The sequence below is a fragment of the Mustela nigripes genome, chromosome 1 (genome assembly GCF_022355385.1).
Source record: "Mustela nigripes isolate SB6536 chromosome 1, MUSNIG.SB6536, whole genome shotgun sequence".
Lineage (NCBI taxonomy): Eukaryota > Metazoa > Chordata > Mammalia > Carnivora > Mustelidae > Mustela > Mustela nigripes.
Window position 1 is genome coordinate 125,116,477 of NC_081557.1, and position 21,608 is coordinate 125,138,084.

Sequence of the window (21,608 nt, forward strand, 5' to 3'; positions counted from 1 at the left end):
GCAAATAAGATCCTTTGCAGATTCTGTTTCTCTGGTGAAACTCTTTGGAATATGAAGTATTTTTAAAACTTTTTTTGGGAGAGGCAAGAGCCGTATTTCCTTTCGTGTAATACTGTAACATTATTTACATAACTATTTATGAACTTTTTTCTCTTTCACACCCTGCAGGGAAACTGTTATCTTCTTTTTTTTTTTTAAGATTTTTTTTTATTTATTTGACAGAGAGAGAGAGATCACAAGTAGGCAGAGAGGCAGGCAGAGAGAGAGGAGGAAGCAGGCTCCATGCCGAGCAGAGAGCCCAATGTGTGAGTCGATCCCAGAACCCTGAGATCATGACCTGAGCCAAAGGCAGAGGCTTAATCCACTGAGCCATCCAGGCGCCCCAGGAAACTGTTATCTTAAAGAACAGAAATATCATTCACAGAGCACAGACTTAAGCCTGGGAGGAATGTCATGTGTTATCTAGTCCATCTTCTCATTTCACAGATGAGGAAACTGAGGCCCACAGCAATTACGTGATTTATTTCAGCTTTCGGTGAGAGAACTGAAAGTTGAATCCAGACTAGAATTAGGAATATGTCTTTCTACTATTTGCAGAGTCCCACGCCTTAGCAAAAAGTTATATTCCTTTTGCTTGGTGCACGGTTTCTTGTCACAGTTCAGCTATGTAGCCGCAATCATGGCCTCATAACGAAGGGTAAATAACGTGAGGGAATACCTGCCTTGATTCATCTTTGTGTGTGGCGTCTACAAATGGTAAGACATACAGTGGACTTTTAATAGGTATTAATCATGATACTCTAAAATTTCCATGGCATTCTTCCAACTCAGAAATGTTTTTGGAAAGAAGACACGAATGAGAATCTCACGACCGACTGCCAGTAGTCAGCTGACACGCCATAAGAGTGTGCGCTTTCATTTTGCTATTTAAAAACATGACAAATGAACATAAACATAAACTTAAGGACCTCACACACCCTGAAACATTCTCTTTCATGGTGTTGTAAGAATGCTTTTGTACACATCCTGGAACTCCAGATAAGCAAAGTGATTTGAATACTCAAGAGAAAAAGGTAAATAAAATAAAAGTAAAATACTAATTCCATAGAGTGCCTGGGATCGAATTTCTTTCTTGATGAGATCTCTTGACTGACTGTGCACTGAGCCATTGTTAACCAGGGTGCAGGCTGTTCTTCCATCTCTGCTACATACAGAATCTTGTCATTATGATGACACAGACTATCACTATACAAATATCGGCATCAAACTAGAGAAGACTTTGGGAGAGTTCATGGTTTTTACGGCAATCCACAGCAAGTGATGCTGTCTTGACAAAATACAAAATTACCTCCAACCCTGAGCCGAAGCTCAAGGAGAGCAGCAAACAAGCCTTGTAGTATTGTTTTAGATGAAGCACAGTGATAGCTCTGTGCTTCCTTCAGGCCTCCTCTTTCTTCCTGAACGAACTCCAGGGAATGGCATCATGTCAGGCTTTCCAGATGGATTATGTGAAGCCATAGCTCAATGTCATTTTCAATAGGAAGCCTCATAATTAAAGGTCAAATAGTCACTTCATCTGCAATCAATCAATAGAAAAAGTACTAATACGAAGAACTAATCAATCAATGGCAAATGCACTAATAAAAGCAATGAATCAAATTTAGCATCTGGGTAGATGCAAGTATACTGGAGAGATGGAGACAAGGCAAAAGCAAGAACAATAAAATAAACTGAAGTGTGTGTATAAGAGAATATTCAGAAAGCTTCTCAAGCGAGAGTTTTCATCTTTGGTTCATTAGTTACCTGGGTACCACTTGGCCTACAATGATTGATTCTTAAATACAAATAGTGTATATAAGACTGAATGGTATTTCGTAAGGCTTACTTAATGTATTCTATCGGAGGTGTTATATCTGTTTATTGTGTGCGTACAAAATCATTAAAAGAAATATTTTGATAGTGATCTCAAGAAGGGATAGATGCTTTTTCTAAATGCCAATTAGATATATTATAATCCATATAATTCATCATTGTGTGAGAAGTGAGAGATAGTATAACTCTGAGTGATATGATCTGAAATACGTTCCCTGCTTTCTGGAATCTGATGTTCTTTCATTTCCATGCAGACAAGAGCTCCCTTAGGGTAATTACTGGCCTGTAGCTCAGGTGACTATCATGGCACATCCCCTATACCAGTGATGTCAGGTCACTAGGAGAGGGGAGCACGCAATGCATTTTGTGAAAATGGATGCAGTGAAATTATAGGGCTTACCAAGTCCATTCTAGCAATGTTGAGCCAAACTCCCCTTGCTACAGGAAGGAAGTAAGGGCACTGCTGGAACAAGGACTATCCATGGCACCTCACTGAGATAAGCAGCAAAGAGGTCATACTTATAAATGCTACCTGGGAGCCTGCAGGAAGGAAGCCAGGTATGATCAAGGCATGATAGACTAGTCAGGTTGGAAGTAAAATTCTCGAAACTAAGAGCTAAGGAAACTGAAGCCTGGGGATGTCTCAGTGGAAGAGTGAGGACAAGTATTTCGGTCTTGCAATTCTAAGAGTGCTCAAGGCTATCATGTTATGGAAGTAACAAAGGATTTAGACTGTATGGTTACTTAGCTACCACGCTAGTATCTCATTGGAGGATCTAAGGAGCTACTTCAGGGGAGAATGCTACAGAAATAAAGTACATAAGCAGACAAAAGTCAAGTTAACTCAGCCCTTTTTAGCAAAACAGCTACTTCTGATGGGTATTCAGTGCACCCGTTTACCTGAAAATCAGGTTTCAGAAAGCACCAAGAACAGAAGAACATCACTTTGAGATTACAAAAAATGAAAGGACAAACAAGTAAAGGATCTGATGGGTAGGTGTTTTACTTAAAGAAGAGGAAAGAACACTGATGCTGCTGCAGTGCGCTTCTTGGGTTGAGTTCTTTGCTCCCCACAGCCAGCTCCAGCACAGAAGAAGATCGCAGAAAGACAAAACATCCATTTGTGTTTTCGGAAAGCAGACCCTTCGGAGTGTGTGGGGCTTAAAGCCCACGTAGCAATGCGGGAGCGTATTTGGTGCCGCCATGCTCAGCATCTCCGCTGAGGACATGGGCTTATTGGATCCCTGGCTCTGGACATCTGAGGCATCAGGCAGCTCTTGCTTCTGGACTCCCTACCTTTGTAAGAGCACCTTACATTTTAGGAGACCTGGAGCATGAGCCATCGCAGCACAGTAACAGCATGGGGCGGGGGAAGTGCAAGATGACTTCTTTGAAGTCAAAAATTAAACCACACCTATTACATGAAAATCCAGAGGACAAGCGGTCAGGGGACTGGACCCCGGAAATGGTAACACAGTTGTAAGTAATAGAGTTAATAATAACTGATAACAACAGCTGGGTGGGTTACGGAATTAAGCCCGTAGCAGTCTACACCCAGTGCAACGATTGCACACATTCTGCCGTGTGCTGGCTACCTATTATGTGTAAGTATTATGCTAGGTACTTAACACATTTTGTTTTAAATCTTAATAAACTTCATAAAGTGAGGATTATGCTGCCCCATTTTACAGATGAGAAAGCTAAGGTTCAGGGGAGGTGAAGTGATTTGTCCAGAGTCACAAAGTCAGGATTGGAATGTGGATTCCAAAGCTCTCTCAACTTCAGTTTGATGATACTACGAAGAAAGTCTAATGGAAATACTGCAAGGTATGGATATTCAGTACAGTTAACCCTTGAACAACATGGGTTTGAACTACATGAGTCCACTTATATGTGGATCTTTTTTTTGATCAACCCTGTACAGGACTGTAAATGTGTTTACTCTTCCTTATGATTTTCTTTATAACATTTTCTTTTCTCTAACTGACTTTATTATAAGAACAAGGTATATACGTGTAACATACAAAATATATGTTGGTTGACTGTTACCAGTGAGGTTTCTCATCAACAGTAGGCTATTGGTAGTTAAGTTTTTGGGGAGTCAAAAGTTATACATGGATTTTTGACTATGTGGGGGGTGGGGGATGGTGGTTCCCCTAAGGCCTCCCCCCACCCCCACATTATTCAAGGGTCAGCCGTTTATCATTTATTCAAATAAGATGGAGGCCTAGATAGCAAGTGCTCCTTAAAGAGTTTGTCCAATTTTGAAATCATTGTCCAAATTTGGCAGGACTGACAATAGACTCTATAAACAAATATGCTTAGGGTTAGTAAAAACATCATGAAACGTTTTCTAGCTTACAGACTGAACTTCTTTAACATGAACAGATAGAACAATGTCGTGATTTTTCATTCTCTTATGTCTCATGCCAAAATGTAAAGAAATTTTTAAAGTGAGTTTTTATCACAATGTGTCTACTACCCCAAGGAGTTTGTGGATGATAAATATTTCCAGAAGGTTCCTGATTTCTTAATGACTTTTAATGACTAAAAACATGGATTCAGGTGCCTGGGCAGGTTGTCAGAATAATGCCACTACACAGGATAAAGCTTAGTAGAAAACAGCAGTTTTCTTCTTGATCTACTTTTGTCTGTTAAATACACAGATATTTCAGTTTAGGTGCTAATCAGATTGAATTAATGATAGCCACATTGTGTTTCTTATTGAAATAACATTCTGAAATGAACTTTAATGTCAATATCACATTAGAGTAACAGTTTCTCTACCTTGCTCCAAGCTTCCAAAAAATAAGTTAACTTTTTCCAGGGGCAACTAGCCTTTCAAAACCCAGTCTTTGCCCATTCCTTTTCAGAAGTTCCTCACCCTTCCACATCCCTGACCCTGCTTCCCCCGAGCTTTTAATGTTCACATACTACAATGAAACTCTTTTAAGAGAACCACAAACATAATTACAAATTAAGCTAAATCCTACATTATTAAATTTAGGCCTTCAAAAATTGGTTCAATCAAATAATGGTATTTAAAAGGAATGACCCATCCTCACCTCACAGATAAAGAACCTTTTGTTCTTTATCTAACAGAGTGATTGATACTCTACTCCATTTAATTCGAAGAGCTACTTAAATTTCAAAATCGTAAGATGTAACTGTCTGAGGATAATACGCAGTTGGTTTTTAACTCTGTGAATCACTTACCCAGTGTGAGGGATTTGTGCGTAGAACAGAAAATGATTGCCACAGTGTCTGCTGGTGTGAAACCCGAATTATTCCTAGGGGCAAAAAGAGTGTTTTACAAATACTTGTATAAAAAGCCTACTTAACACATCCTAAATCAAATGCAATACCTACCTTCATGTTAACATCCTTTTGATCAATCCTGGTGACAGAAGTAATTCTATGCCCAAATGTAGAGAAGTGTCTGAATTTCTTTTTAGAGAATCATTCCTGAGTCATTTATCCACGAAGAAAAAGTCTTAAAAATGTGTGGTGGACACCACTTCTCCCCTCTTCTCATCCCCCATTTTTAACCTCTGGCAACCACCAAGCCATTCAAAAAAATTCATTTCAAAACGTTCTGTGTGTGGAAGGATATGTAACCTTTTGGGGCCAGCTTTTTCCCCTCGACATTATTCCCTGGACATTCATCCAAGTTGCTGTGTGTACCAATAGTTTATTCCTTTTATTGCTAAATAGCATTCCATGATACACATGTACTGTAATTTGTTTAACTATTCACCTATGGAAGGACAGCAGCACTGTATCTAGATATTGGTTGTTAAAAATAAAGTTACTCTAACAAATGTGTGGTGGAGGTCTCTGGAGATCACATAATCAGGCTGTGATGTAGGGCTTTGCAAAATCACGCAGTGAGGACCTGTGTTAGCAAAGTTACTAGGCTATCACTTGATATTAATTCCAGCAGCCAGAAAGAGTTAATGTATCTCCGTAATTGCTTCCCTCAAGAAGCAGTATAGAGAAGCAGCATACCTCTCTGGCAGCAAACACACCCTTTGCAGGAATACCTGGTATGAACAAAGATTTAGCATCATGTGTTTCAGTAAAAATTTTAAGTTTTCATTCCTTGAGCAGTTACTGTGTATCAGATACTCCTCTAAGGTCTGTAACATTTGAAGACCACTAACCCATAAGGTCGGTGATACAATACCCCTATGTACAGATGAGAAAACTGAGGCACAGAGAAGTTGTGTCACTTATCCAGGGCCCCAGAGCTAGAGAATGACAGAGCCAGGATTTAAATCAAGTGTAGCTTCTGTGCCTATGCTCTTAACTGCTATGTTCTACTACTGTTATGTAATATATTAAGCATTAAAAAAAAATCTCACTTAGCCAAAAATCCATTAAATGTTATGGGGGTCAGTACTGGTGAATTTCATATTCAGATTTTCTATTTTAGAACAAAAAGATTTAGAAAACCAGAAGCCAAAAGGGTTAGAAATGTTGTTGTTAGTGTACTTGATATGTTAGAAACTATTCCTTCCTGCAGAATCAGGATTTGAAGGTACAGTAAGTCTGTTCATTCCTTGCCCTGAGTTAGCAAATGGAAAATGCTCTAGAACTTGACTCTATGTATACAATTGTGGATACAACAAGCAATCCAATTTTTTAAAAAAATTTATTTTCGGCATAATAGTATTCATTATTTTTTCACCACACCCAGTGCTCCATGCAATCCGTGCCCTCTATAATAACCACCACCTGGTACCCCAACTTCCCACCCACCCATCAATTCAAACCCCTCAGATTGTTTTTCAGAGTCCATAGTCCCTCTGGTTCACCTCCCCTTCCAATTTCCCCCAACTCCTTTCTCCTCTCTAACTCCCCATGTCCTCCATCAAGCAATCCAATTTTTAAGGATCTCTAAAGAAAGTGATCCCACCACTTTCCTTAGTAACCTCATCCTCATATATAACTTTCATTAGAAGAAAAATCTTCCCTAAACAGATCCACGCATCCTGTTTTCTTTGTTATATATACTCACTGGAGGGGAGAAGGGCTTCTTCCTCTTCCTCCTCATCCCCTGTGTTAAGATGAAAATTGTCCTTTGGTGTTCTTTCCTCTGAAAAGCCATGTGTGCTCATGCTTCCTAACTAGTCTGATCTGGTCTTTTTGGATTACAACTTCCCAGTTTTTGGTGTCTTACCAAAATTGAGAATTCTCATGGATATGTGTTACTTGAGTATAAAAAGATTGGCTTACTGTTCCCACACTTTATTATCATATTTATATTGTGCTGTCAGTCCTCCTCTTAAACATTGAACTACACAGCTGACATATTCCTTGATCCTTTTGTTCATCATGTAGGCATATATATATATATATATATATATATATATATACACATACATGATTGAGAAAGAGAAAAAAGAGTGGGTGTGAGGGTTATGGCACCAAAGAAAAGGATTATCTCAAGCTTGGCAGAGAATGGGGGATAATGATGGAGCACACAGAGAACCTTCTTGAAAGAAATAACCATCAAGCTGGGCTTTAAAGGACAGGTTTAGACATGGGTGGGTGTGTATTTCAGGTAAGGGGACAGTGAGACTGAAATCTGGGGGCCAAGGGGACAGTTGGCAAAGAAGAGACTCCAGGCTGACTTGAGTGCAGGGACACTGGCTTGTGACCAGGAGTGTGGACTTGACAAGACGGGCTACAGATGCTGGGAGGAAAAACCACCCAGTGTGGTGCAAGAAAGACTGGCGATGATGAGGCCAGGAAGTGGCCACTTCCGCGGGAAGTGGAAAGCTGTAAGGGCCTGAGGAATCACAGAGAGGCAGCAATGCTGGTAACAGACATGAAGACAGAATTATAAGAACTCGTCAACTGTTGACGTCGCTCTGTGAAATATTCCTTCCCAGCAGCTTAAGAGCACAGGCTTTGGGGGAAGACCCACCTGAATTTCAATCCAGACCATTCTTTCACTTATACAGAAAATGGGGATAATACTGCTGGCCTCTTAGGGGTCATTGTGAGGATAAACGCCAGTGTTTGTTAAGAAGTTGGCACACTGCAAGTGTTTAACTCAAGCTAGCTGATCTTTTTATTGTTACTGTTACTTTGAGAGAGGAGAAAGAATTAAAGAGAAATAAGAAGCTTCCAACACATAGGCTTAAGAGGAGCACTAGGGTGTTAATAGAAGTAGGGAAGGAAAGAGGCGGCCCAAAGGGGTCTGGGCAGGAGGCCAAGGAGCGAACAGAATTTGTATTAGAGGGTACCGTTTTTTCAAGAAATCTGGTACAGAGAAGAAAAAGGTCATGGGAATCTGAACATGACCATGCAGAGAGAGTGAAGACCCAGTGGGTAGAAGCAACTGATGAAACCAGGTCCTTAGAGAGATCCCAGAGGCTCAGGCTGTGGGATTAGCCTGAGAGGGCTTATTTCCTTCCAGAAGAAGACAGGGTGAGTGAAAAATATGGAAAAGTTTCAGGTAGAGAATGGGAAAGGAGAGGCAATTTATATCAAAGATTTTACTTTTTTTTTAAGTTTTTTTTTTTTTTTAAGATTTTATTTATTTGACAGACAGAGGTCACAAGTAGGCAGAGAGGCAGACAGAGAGAGAGGAAGGGAAGCAGGCTCCCTGCTGAGCAGAGAGCCCGATGTGGGGCTCGATCCCAGGACCCGAGCCAAAGGCAGAGGCTTTAACCCACTGAGCCACCCAGGAGCCCCTTTTATAAAGATTTTATTTATTTATCTGACAGAGATCACAAGTAGACAGAGAGACAGGCAGAGAGAGAGAGGGGGAAGCAGGCTCCCTGCTGAACAGAGAGCCCGATGCAGGGCTTGATCCCAGGACCCTGAGACTATGACCTGAGCTGAAGGCAGAGGCTTAACCCACTGAGCCACTGAGGTGCCCCGAGATTTTACTTGCTTTGTATGGCATGAGGCACTTTGCTCATCCAGAGTTTGAGGCAAGGCTCAAGCCGGGGACCCAAGAAATAGGGAAAACTTACAAGAGGCAGATCGGGGAGTAGGAAACAGAGTCAGTTCACACTGACTAAACCCCTTCTCTAGGAATGAAGGCCCACCTGTGCTTGCGGTGTTGGTGACGCTACAAAGGCCCTTGTTTATAACCCACTGTTGCTGCCTCTGGATTATGCAGTTGCTTCGTTCCAAGAGAGTACAGCAATACACTTCTCCTTTAGTGAACTTGCTCAGCTTGCTACCGTGCTCGTAGTGCATTTCCAGTGTGTCAAAATCTCTCTGGGGGAGAAGGCTCTGATTTAATCCGGCATGGGCAGTCACGGATTAGAGCAGCACTTACAGTATGGCTGGGGAGGGTATCTGCAAGACCTGCTCCCTTGTCCCATTTCAGGCAAGGCGGCTGAAGCTAGGCATGTGCGGGGAAGCTTCCGACCCAATCTGAGTTGGAACCCTGCCCTATGGGGCTACTGACAAAGGGGATGTCGGTGGGGAGGGAGTATCCGCCCATAAAAATGGATTGCTTGAGGTTAAAAACAATATCCTCCCTAAACACTCCATCAGGAGAGAAAGAGCCTGCCCCCTACCCCGGGCCATGGGGAAAGCCAACAAAGCAAATGCTCTCCAAAGCCTCCATCCATGTTGAGGAGGAGCAGGAAACACTGAGCCTTCTTCTAGGCACCCTACTCCCAGTATTTCCTTCTTCTTGGAATAGCCTTAGGTACTACCACTTCCTGCCTTTTCCGGAAAGGGAACTTGAAGCACAACAAGGGCAAACAACTTCTCTAAAGTCACACATCGCCAGTCAGGAGGCTGCCCGGAACTGGAGACTAGCCTGCTTTCTGAGAAGGAAATCAAGAAAACAGAAACACCACCACACACTTTGGTGGATGAGCGCGGCCACCTCAATCAGTAACCTTCCTTCAGCTACGTTCTGTCACGAGGCGGCCCAAGGGCAGCAAGTCAGGACAAGCCCCAGAAAAAGGAAGCATCCTGTGCATTTTATTTAAGTGGTAAGGACTATAATTATTTTCAGTGATTAACGTCTCTATTGTGTCTGCTCATGCTCTTGAAAGGAATCATATTACTATTTATCTTCTAACTCTACCTTATCTCTTTTTAATATTGATTTCCTTTTTATCCTGTTTTTATAATTCTTTTGATCACTTTGGCTTCCCTTGAGATGTTTATTTCCTTTTCTTCCCAACTGGTCTTTTTATGCTCTTTCACAAAGCTTTCAATCAGTGTTTTCCACATAATATTTATCTTGCCTTTCTCTGCAGTACTCACAAAGGAAAACATGTCAGAAGGTTTTACTAGTAGAATCACAGAATGTAGAGCAGAAAAGGTCCTCTGAGAGAGTTCTGTCTAAGTCCACGGTTTTTAGAGGAGGAAACGTCCATGTGAAATACTTTCTTTTGTTAACCTTTGTACCGGTGTTTCGTCCTTACGTAATTTTAGAAGAAGCTCTCATCTGTCATTAGCTGTATGCCACTAAACAAGTTACCCAGAGTTCTGTGGCTTAGTTACCTCATGTCTGAAATGGTAAGACTTACCATTAATACTAATACCTGCCTTCCCCCTACCCTCCTTTGCTCCCTCCAATAACTCCCTCCCTCTCAGGGCTACAGTGAGCCGCAGATTGAGGCACCCGATTAAAAATGCACTGAGATAGGTGGGGCGCCTGGGTGGCTCAGTGGGTTAAGCCGCTGCCTTCGGCTCAGGTCATGATCCCAGGGTCCTGGGATCGAGCCCCACATCGGGCTCTCTGCTCAGCAGGGAGCCTGCTTCCCTCTCTCTCTGCCTACCTCTCTGCCTACTTGTGATCTCTGTCTGTCAAATAAATAAATAAAATCTAAAAAAAAAAAAAAAAGGACTGAGATAGGGATGAAAACACCTATACAAATATTCAAAATTTGTTTTCTTCTTTTTCCCTTTCTCAGCAGTTTCTTTTGTCACTCCAGTGATACTCTGGGTTTCTATTATTCCAGTTATCAGCTTTCCAAACTGTCTTTTATGTATTTTTTAAAGCTCACAATTACTGCTTTCTTTTTCTAACCTTTTCAACATTTTATGTTAACTCTGACAGCTTCCCCAGGTTGCAGACTATGGACAGGGTACAATGGACAGCTGACTCTCGGTTTGATGAATCAACTCTCGTCTCCTAGCATCTCTGACAGTGTAACATCAAAGAGAATGTACTACAAAGCTAGAAATGCTAATTTCTTCTCTTCCATCATTAGTTTGTGCAATAATATAGCTAAATTGTTTTTGTATAACATTTGACAGTTGCTAACATTTATTGAGCACTTAGTATATGCTAGGTGTTGTGATGAGGGCTTTATGTGCATATTATTCAGTTCACCAAATGACTCTATGAGGTAGCTCCTACTACTATGTCCATTTTAGTAATGAGGTATGACAAAAGTCACAAAGTTATTAAGTAGGATTGAAACTCATGTCTGTCTGACTTTAGAATTGGAATTTTTAACCCTGTCATTATTCTGCTGACAAATAAGAATGCAGAGTAGTAACTCTCAAATATGTTTTAAATACTCAAAGTCGTAGTTCACATGTCAGACACCAGAAAGCTAACACATCCGGTCAGTAAATCTAAGAAATGTTAACTAGGTAGGAGGAATGTCGTAGGAAAGTTGAATTTTCTTGGCTGGGTCTCTCCTGCTTTATGCTAAATTTCCATCATCAGGGGTCGGAGGTATACTGTATAAAAAAAAGAGACTGAGTTCCATGTGGAGATTTTTGTATCAATATCTGGACTGGTTATAGATTTAGTGAGTTGGTAAAAAGAGAGAGAGAGAGAGAGAAAACAGGCCAATTTCACTAATTTTAAATAGAAAGAAACAAAAAGTAGAAAGAGAAAATGAAACTCAACAGAGTATATAAACCAGTGGGTCCTAGTTCACACTCTTGGTGTCTTTGACTAATTTGCTTGTGTGAGTAAACTTGAAGAATCCAGTTAAACACTCTCTACAGATTCCTTAACCAAAACAAGCATTTAAGAATTTTAAAAGTAATTGAAATAGTTTAGTGCAGTGGGAAAAGTGTGGGCAAATGTCAAATGGAAATGGATTTTAATTCCACATGTACTCTTTGCCATCTGTTATTAAATTACTAGATTCTGATTTTAGGAGAGCTATTATACCAAACTACTCTAAGTACGGGTCCTCATCAGCAAAACAGCAACAAGAATGTATTGTATCCTAGTCTTTGCTGTCAGACTTTCATGAAAGAACGTACGTATGGTCCTCACACAGTGCCTGCCGTAGAGCAGGGCTCAGTAAACATTGGTATCTTTTATTACTCCAATAAAATCCTTAGGCACAAATGATGTCTCTCATAGTGAAAAACAAAAAACAAAAATACAACCATCTTCTGAATTTTATTCAATTCAAAAATCCCTGGTTTTTAATGGACCAATGTGGGAGGAGCATGGTGACAGCCATTCCTTAGTCTGCTGTTTATTAAAGAAGGGGCATATCTGACAGCTGAACAGGTTCCAAAGGCAATAGAACTTCACAGAATAATAGGGTCTTAGGATCTCAAGGCCTTACGGAAATCCAGTCTCCTCTGCACTGAAAACTCTCACTTTCCATCCAACCAGTGGGGACACCCTCTCCGCCCCAGCCCTCCTTCAGCCGTTCCAGCAGCGGCTCTTTTGTGCTTTTCAGCATGTTTTCAGCCACAGACAGGACATCTGCATCCTACCCAGTCTGACAGAATAGGACAGGATGAGTGGCTCTACTTCTGCCACAAGGACTAGCACAGCACACAAACAGCTGGGGAAAGGCACACATCTTTTCTAGGGCGACATAACAAACCATTTACGAAGAGAACTTTAAAATAGCTCTGACTCCTACACTACCCAATTAAGTCACATTTTCTTCATGTCTTAATGGCTCTAGGCTTCACTCTTCCTTTATAAATCACAACCACAAGCTAGGGAAAATTGTTCCGATTACACCAATCAATAAGTTTTTATTGACTGTTTACAATCAGTCTCATGCGATGCCAAGTGCTGTAAGAGCCAAGTGCCCAATGCAAGGGCTGAACCCAACGCTGCTCTGCCACTGTTTCAGATCTCAAGAACAACCTGGGCCCTGGGCAGTCTGGGCAGCTCAGTCAGTTAACCGTCCTTCTCTTGGTTTTAGCTCAGGTCATGATATCACCATCCTGAGATCCAGCCCCGCATCAGGGTCTGTGCTAAACGTGAAGCCTGCTTCAGATTCTCTCTCTCCCTCTGCCCCTGCCCCCCTGCTCCCATGTGCAAGTGCACACACACTCTCTCTCCAAAAACAAACAAACAACAAACCAAACCAAAAAAAGCCCCAGGCCACTTCCCTCATGGCAACTCACTGCCATCACCCAGCAATCTGGTCCAAGTCTGCCTTTCTAGTTACTGTTATTATTTTTTAATCTTTCTCTACTCCTATTGTCCCACTGTGTGTGTGTGTGTGTGTGTGTGTGTGTCCCACATTTGCATTATTTTTCCCTCCACCAAGAACCTCCTCTCTGCATCTTGTTTTGCTGGTTTGCTGAATAATTAGCCATTCTTTATAATTCCTGTCAAATCCCATCTCTTCCATGAAGCCTGGTTCTACCACTCTTTCTGGAAGTGCTTTCTTCTTTGAATTGACTACAGGTTGGCTCCCTGTCTACTGAGAGGACACTTAGTTATCAGACATATATCTATTCTATAAACTCATGCAAGGTCAAAATCATCTCTTCTTTGTGGTACTCACTGTGGTAACTTCCTCGTACTGAAGGCTTAAGTATTATCTGTTGAATGTACGATTTGGTAGAAGAAGGTGTATTAGAGGTGAGCCTTTAAGAATAGGAAAGGTGAACTAGGGCATAGAGACCAATTTAATGAGGACAGCCTAAGCAAGTAGCAGAAATGAGAATGTATGAGGTTCCTCCAGGGAACAGCAAAGATTTTACCTCAACCTGAAGCTTAGACAGGCTGAATCTAGTAGTAGTTCACTTAGCCCCCGCAGAGTGAACTTCATTCTAGGGTCCTGGAACCACTGAAGATCTCTGATAAGAGCTATTATGATGCTATTAGGATAAGAGACTATTATGAGAACTTTGAGTTATTGGAAGCAGTATGAAATACATAAGAAAAATTCATTTTAGAAATAAAGATAGATACTTACAAGTTATCTACTACAATAGTCCAGGGAGAAAAGAGGCAACAAGAGCCCAAATTAGGGAAATGGCTTTGAGAGCTCAAAAGAATTACAAAGGTATTTAAAAAATATTTTCAAAATATTTAAAATATAAATATTTCATATTTATATTTTTATAAATATTTAAAAAATATTTAAAATATATTTATATTTTATTTATATTTAAAATATTTAAATTTATATTTTATTTATATTTAAAATATTTAAAAATGTAAATATTTTAAAAATTTTAAAAATAATGATGCAAAGGATTCTAGTCTGAGTAACTCTGTGGATGGTGATCCCACTAACAATAAAGAAATGAGAGAGGAAGAGGCAGTACTAGGGAAAAATTTTAATTCCATCTGGAGACTGATGTCTTCTGAAGACTGGTGAAGATATCTAAATGGTTAGTGATAAATAGTGCTGGAACTCAGGAAAAACACTGGAATGCAAGGTCCCGGCATGAAAATTAACAGCAGGAAGCTGACAGCTTGAGCCAGCAGAATGGCGGAGGCCACCTAAGCACACGATGTGAGCAGGTGACACAGGGCCACAGACAAACCCTTCGGGATATCTACAACCTGAGGGTGGCAGGAGGAAGACGGAATGATCAGGAGACAGAGAAACACTAGATTAGCACAGTGGCACAGACGCCAAGTAAATAGCACGATTTGTCATTTAAAAAACTAACAACCACAAGAGATACCATATCACTTACCTTGTTGAAAAGAGGAAGGTTAAAAGCATAAAACTCAGCTGGATAGAAAATACTGGAAAAAAAAAAGGTTGAATCTAAATTAGGGGTATAAAAATATCTGTAGCGTATTTACCATACGCTTAGTTTAATCTGCAACTTATGAACTCAAGTAGAAAAGCAAACACACATTGCTAAACTGGTAGAATCATCAAAGTTAGTGGGACTAAATTCGTTCTTATGGAAGATATCCCCAGGCATCATCTATGATGTCTACTACTCTGCAAATCTAAAACCCTCCTTGATTTGAGACTTGGTTACTTAATTTGTTCAATTTAGAAAGAGCTGGTTTATGCTGTGGGTATTTATAGTAAATTGCATAACTGCAGTGGCATATAATATATATTTTGGAATAACTCACGTTGTTTTTTTTTTTTAACTTTTTTTAAGATTTTTTATTTATTTGACAGAGAGAGAGATCACAAGCAGGCAGAGAGGCAGGCAGAGAGAGAGGGGGGAGGAACCAGGCTCCCTGCTGAGCAGAGAGCCTGATGTGGGGCTCGATCCCAGGACCCTGGGATCATGACCTGAGCCGAAGGCAGAGGCTTTAACCCACTGAGCCACCCAGGCGCCCCACTCACGTTGATTTTTAATAAGAAAAGATTCTTAGGTATCTTTATAATTACAAAGTTGTCTTTGCTATTACAGGATAAACAGAACAAAAAGTTGATTTCTGATCCTTGCAATTACTTGCATTTCATAGTTTGCCGCTTCTTAAAATGAAATTACCTTGGGTATAGTTTAGTAGAAAAGATGATGCAAATGTCCACATTTTAACTAACTCAGTCAACTCTTATACTTAGAAAATGACAGTATTAAGTAAATAAATCCTACTTTTAACTCATAATAAAGGGTAAGATTAGCTCAACGTTACAGTAAAATATATTGGCAAAAAGTATTCAATCTAACATTTGAATGTGACAGATCCCATGCTTTCTTTCATCTGGCATCAACTACTATAAATCAAACATAAAAAACAAAGGACATTAAATCATAAATATGTAACTGATGTCTTCTTAAGGAACAGACACACAGGATAAAGTCACTGAGCACATATAAGATGAAGCTCAATATTATTTTCTAATGAAATTAACATTCAATGAGTTTGGGGGACACAATTCACAATTTCTTCCACTTTGCTCCAGAGGAGATGGAGGGGATAGCAAAAATGTTCCATCTTCCAACTTACTTATGAACAGGATGAGAATAAGGCTGAATTTATCCAGGTCAATATTTGGGTTCGAGAACGTGTCGCAGAAGGTGGTGTAGATGATCATGAGGAGGACACTGCTGCTGATAGCACCAAAAGGCGGCTTCTTTCTTTCAAGCCAATCCTTGATGTATCTTCGGACAATCTGAAATACAGAGATCAACAGGTTGCCTTTTTTCAAAGATGTAGGGAGTTGAGTTGGGCATCGCAAAGTGATTCTGACAGCAGAAAGACATAAAGGAAAGAGAATAATTTGGATGATGGCCACAGTGGATTTCAAAGCTTCCGTGCCACACCACTCTTCTTCTGGGGGATTTCGCATTTGTAGTGCAACTTCCACTGGTGTCCATAATGAGAGTAGATTTTCAACTGCATTCAAATCCATCCTTAATCATGCCAAATGCTCTTTGCTAGCTGTCACTGAGACATGCCCATTAAGCCTCCCCAAAGTTTATCTCCTCTGCTGATCCTAATGGATGTGTGTAATTATCATAGTCCCCTTTGCCTCAACAGACAATTCCAAGTGCAACTTTGGGAATCTTAAAAATCTGACATCTTCAAGAATTTCAAGACAGTAGGTAATCGAAAGTGATCCATGGAACATATTAATATTTAAAATGCAAGCAATGCACCAGAAGTTTTTAATTAAATTATAACTCATGCTTGAAAAGCAAAAGTGCATGTGTTGTGGGAGTTTAAATAATTCAAACTCTGAATATCTAGAGTTTTTGTGAATCCAAAGACAAATGCCATTTGCATGCTTTTAGAATTCCAGAATTAATACTTAAAAATGAATAAACCTGTCCTAACTCTCCTACAAAAGGACGAGTGAATAAAATTACATAGCAATCCTCTCTTCTTTAAAAATCAAATCAGATATTTAAAATCAGGACAGGCTGAATATTGGTGATAACTTTTGCTTGGATATAAAAGTGAACCACTCTACTTAAAACCTTACACTTTTGAGAGAAGCTGAACAAACCCTGTAATAAGGACTATAGCTGAGACATACTAAGTTTCGAGTCACTCATTATTCTGCATAATTGAACATGAGATTTCACAACAGGCTGAATTACCATGATCCATTAGCAATAATGAGGTCAGGGAACTTCTCCTGACAAGGCTGATGGGGTTCTGTCATCTTCTGCTCTGTGGCTAAAAACGTTTAATTCACAATAGAACATACCTTCACAGATACTCAAAAACAAAGTAAACTACTCTCAAGAGAACCGCTGAACAAATGGCTATTAGATCAACTTCATCCATTCTCAAGGACTCAGTAAGTGAAATACCAGTATTAATAGAGCAAATTCTAGCAGAAAGCTGACCAGTTGGTACGAAGTACCCCAAGAACAACACCTTGATGGCTGGGTGGGCTGGGAATGAAAGAGAAACTGTTTTGCTTTTTAATTTAATTTATCTTAATTTTTTCTTGGTGCTCCAAAATTCATTGTTTATGCACCACACCCAGTGCTCCATGCAATATGTGCCCTCCATAATACCCACCACCAGGCTCTCCCAAACCCCCACCCCTACCCCTCCAAAACCCTCAGTTTCTCAGAGTCCACAGTCTCTCATGGTTTGTTCCCCCCTCCGACTTGCTGAATGAAATAAGTTAACCAGAGAGAGTCAATTACACATGGTTTCACTTACTTGTGAAGCATAAGGAATAACATGGAGGATATTGGGAGATGGAGAGGAGAAATGAGTTGGGGGGAATCGGAGGGGGAGAAACAGTGTTTTTTATATATGTAGACAAATAGTGGTTAAAGATTAAAAAAAAATTAAATCTAGTGACTAAAATTACACTGAATTTATAAAAAAAAACTTGTGATTTTTCTTTTTGTAGATATGATCCCAAACCATAGTAATTTAGTTCCAGTGTTCATTTCTTTCCTTAAGGTTAAGGATAGGGACACCTGGCTGGCTCAGTCGGTAGAGCATGGGACTCATGACCTCAGGGTTATGAGTTCAAACCCCACGTTGGGCATAGAGATTACTTAAGAAAACTGTAGTAAGGTAGAGAGAAGTTAAGAGCAGTTCTGCCACACAATGTTAATGGGCTGATACATTAGAACACAAATTTTGGATAATAGTACTTGAGGTTCCCAGATGGCTCCATGTTCAGATATACCCCTGTGGGGGTAAGCTCTTCTCTTTTTGTTCAGAGAGACTTCATTTAAGAGGTTATTTCATATCTATTATATTTGGTAGCATGAAACTAGTAGTTGCCCAAATTTAATACAACTCAACTCCTTTAGGAAGCAAAATAAATGGAAATTACACAGAGTTATTGAAATTGATGCTGTCCTCCAATCTTGTTTCAATATACAATGATTAAAGAAACAAATGTCCTCTCTCTGCAATAGGTTATAGAATGTAAGATCCCAATTCCCAAAGCAGAAGTGTCTTCTACCACCACTGACCCCACTGACAAAATAAATAAGATAAATATGAATGAGGCATAACCTGGAAGTCAAAGCCATTTTAAAAACCAAGACAAATCTCTAATCATCAATCGACTTTATAAGCTGCAATTTGACTTAGTTAACCTAATTACCTCTTTCCTCAATACCAAGTACTCAGAGTCTCACAGTACAGTAGGACTTTTTCAGTATGGCAGGAAATATGGACTCCTAAGTCCTGCAACCTCTTACCCAAAACGCCTGTCTTCTAAACACATCAAAGTGTTAATGCTGGATACTTAATCTCAATAAAGAAAACAACTACAAAGTTGGAAATTGGACAGAGCCACAAGTTAAGCAATAACCCTAGGTGAAAACAGATCATCTTTCACTGTTTTTAGTCTTGTAGTGATATTTGTCTGTGTTTTCTAAGCAAACCATTTTATAAGTTTGCCAGGCTCCATAGAGCTTTTCTACCTGCCTAAAATTAAATTCACAAAGCGGCTTCTTTTTGTAACCATGTACTGAGAAAAGTGTTAAAATCTCTCCTGAACTACTGGGCGAAGTAACATTGATATGCCTTAAAGATATGCTTTGGATATAAATGTCAGGAAACCCCATCTTCTCTTTGTTCAGCTACTTACACTTCTGATACAATCATCCTCCATTTATCAAGAATCGGTGTCATTTTAAAATTCTCCAAATTTCTTTGCCTTGTAGAAACACGTAATAACTTTCTAGGAAACAAGCCTTTGCTAGAGATAGCAACCCAACCTGATATAGGTGCCTCAGAATTCCCTCGTTGCAGGGAGGGGTGGGGAGAAAGTCAGGATGAGGTGGGAAAAGGCATTTTTTTTTAAGATTTTTATTTATTTGACAGAGAGAGATCACAAGTAGGCAGAGAGGCAGGCAGAGAGAGAGGGGGAAGCAGGCTCCCAGTTGAGCAGAGAGCTCAATGTGGGGCTCAATCCCAGGACCCTGAGATCATGACCTGAGCCGAAGGCAGACGCTTAACCCACTGAGCCACCCAGGGGCCCTGGGAAAAGGCATCTTGATAAGGTGGCCAGTTGTAGCTTTCTTCAGGATCCATACTAACTCATTTGCATTCAGAGATCACAGAAACTTAGGGATTCAACATTAGATGACAAATCCTCATTGACTTGCTGTTCCCCAAGGACTGAGAAGGAAAAACATCTTCCTCAGGAAACTTTATCATCTCACTTTCTTCATTTTGATTTTCTCTATTTTTCATTAAACACCAGGAGAGCTTAAAGGGAAACTTAGATTTGAATGCCAGTACTTTTAATAAGCTGAGCCACATATCAATTATTATATAACCTCCTGGAAATCTGAGAAAATATGTCTTAGGTGACGAATGTTCATATACTGAGATAACTGAGATGTGTAATATCCATCATTTTAGTTTTCTCCAATTTTTTTCTGGGGCATTTTCTTGCTTTTCTCCCTTCTACTCTGTCTTTATATTTATAAATTGATTTTTGAGTGGAGATATGTGATAGATAGTTCTTCATATTAAGTCTGAGTTTTAAAGATTTATTTTTCTTCAAGGTGACTTGAGATTGTTTCTTCAAGTTTTATCCTCTATTCCACTGAATCTATACATTTACATAAAGTAGTTTGCTTTTTTCTTCAATCGTCTGTTGAAATGTATAGCCAGGGATACAAAATCAAATCCAATTATATTAACACTTTTCTTTAAAAATATTTTATTAAATATTGAGTAGATTCAAAATAATATCTAAAAAGTATAAACAGTCAAAGTACACGGGATATGGTAAACACCCATCATCTACTTAAGTATTATTTACATTGTCTCATGAGAGAAGTTGGTCAGATATTATCCTGCTCAGTTTACTTGAAAACAAAGGCAAGAGAGCCTGAAAAACTGGCATAAAATGTTAAAAAGTCATTGGGAGGAGGGTGTATGAGCAAAGAATATGACCTCAACCTCCTGAGGGAGGGAACAGGGCTTCGTGGTTAAAGGTATGTACTTTGGAGCTTCTTTCTTTGTAGTCTTGGGCAAATCTTTAACTTTCCTGTGCCTCATCTGTAAAATGGATCCATGGCAGTGAGGATTAAGTTATTCAATAAATGTAAAATGCTTTAGAACAAGGGCCTGTACCTGGAGAATAGTGGCTATTCTTATTTCCAAGTCCTGATTTGGTGCTATTTCTATCATACACTGTCTACCAGGATATCCCACTGCATAATTCAACAGCTCCTGTCCTCTCAGAGCAACTCAAGTGAAGCAATGAAAATAGTTCATACCTAGTATAATTTTAGAAATGTAAAATTTTACTAGCATTAATAACATTATCTTCAGCTTCAGCTGAAGATTACTTAATATGAAAAGTCAACCTAAAATTTTATTAGAATAAAGGTGGGGTTTAGCACACTGTTTTGAAAAATGTTTTTCAAAGGTGGTGGAAGTTCTAGTTTGTTAACATGTATTCATAAATCTCTCAATATAAAGCATGAAATAAGTAATTGTCATAAGGATTTAGATGTATCGAAGGGTTTATCAGGAAAAAAGAAATATTGCAATGACACGTTTAATTTATTTCTAGAACTGACAGAAGATGCAATCTCTCAACCATCTATGGAAAGACGTAGCTCATAGAGTCACAGCATCTTTGAGCTAGAAGATAACTCCTGTTCTACATATGAGGTAAGTGAGGGCCAGAAGTTGTATGCACGGTCAGGCAGTGGCAGAAATCAAACCAGACTCTGCATCACACTGCAGTCAGTCAATACTGAGTCCAACCAAAAAGAAGTACTGTATGGGGAAAACGCAGAAAAACAGAATAAAATTAACTCTCAGTAACACAAGTAAAAAATTAAATAATGAAGCTTTATTATGACTAGAAGATTAAGGAAAACATTTTCACCTCTTCCTTCCTGGTCTTCTTCTCCCTCTAGTTCCCATTGTTTATTTAAAAGATAATGATTAAAAAATCTCTTTTTTAAAGATATACATACAAATCTAATAGAAATATACATCATGTGCCACTTCTAGTTACAATCGAGAGATGAGATTACCTTGCCTAGGTTCCTTTCTCTGAAGTAGTACATATGAGTCCTTCTAACAAGGTCCCCAAATACCACATCACAAAGTTTTGGTGGGTCAACTAATTACAAACATATACAGAGATAAATGAACAGAAAAGGTCCCTGGTACCATAGAGCTTATATTCTACCTT

The 21,608-nt window shown here is 39.5% G+C and overlaps 1 protein-coding gene and 1 long non-coding RNA gene across 4 annotated transcripts in view; one reads left to right on the forward strand and one right to left on the reverse strand.

Moving 5' to 3' along the window:
* The window catches only part of SLC10A7 (solute carrier family 10 member 7), a 257,565-nt gene that overhangs the window by 25,414 nt on the left and 210,543 nt on the right, over positions 1 to 21,608 (reverse strand). For both annotated transcript variants that reach the window (XM_059373332.1, XM_059373325.1), the window contains exons 8-10: positions 15,962 to 16,127; positions 14,737 to 14,788; positions 5,089 to 5,162 (exon numbers count right to left, since the gene is read on the reverse strand). In XM_059373332.1, coding sequence (XP_059229315.1) covers positions 5,089 to 5,162; positions 14,737 to 14,788; positions 15,962 to 16,127 — 292 coding nt within the window. The remainder of the gene's footprint in view (positions 1 to 5,088; positions 5,163 to 14,736; positions 14,789 to 15,961; positions 16,128 to 21,608) is intronic.
* Positions 9,633 to 21,608, forward strand: part of LOC132000025 (uncharacterized) — an 87,016-nt gene continuing 75,040 nt past the window's right edge. For both annotated transcript variants that reach the window (XR_009399159.1, XR_009399160.1), the window contains exons 1-2: positions 9,633 to 9,842; positions 20,976 to 21,076. This is a non-coding gene — a long non-coding RNA (uncharacterized LOC132000025). The remainder of the gene's footprint in view (positions 9,843 to 20,975; positions 21,077 to 21,608) is intronic.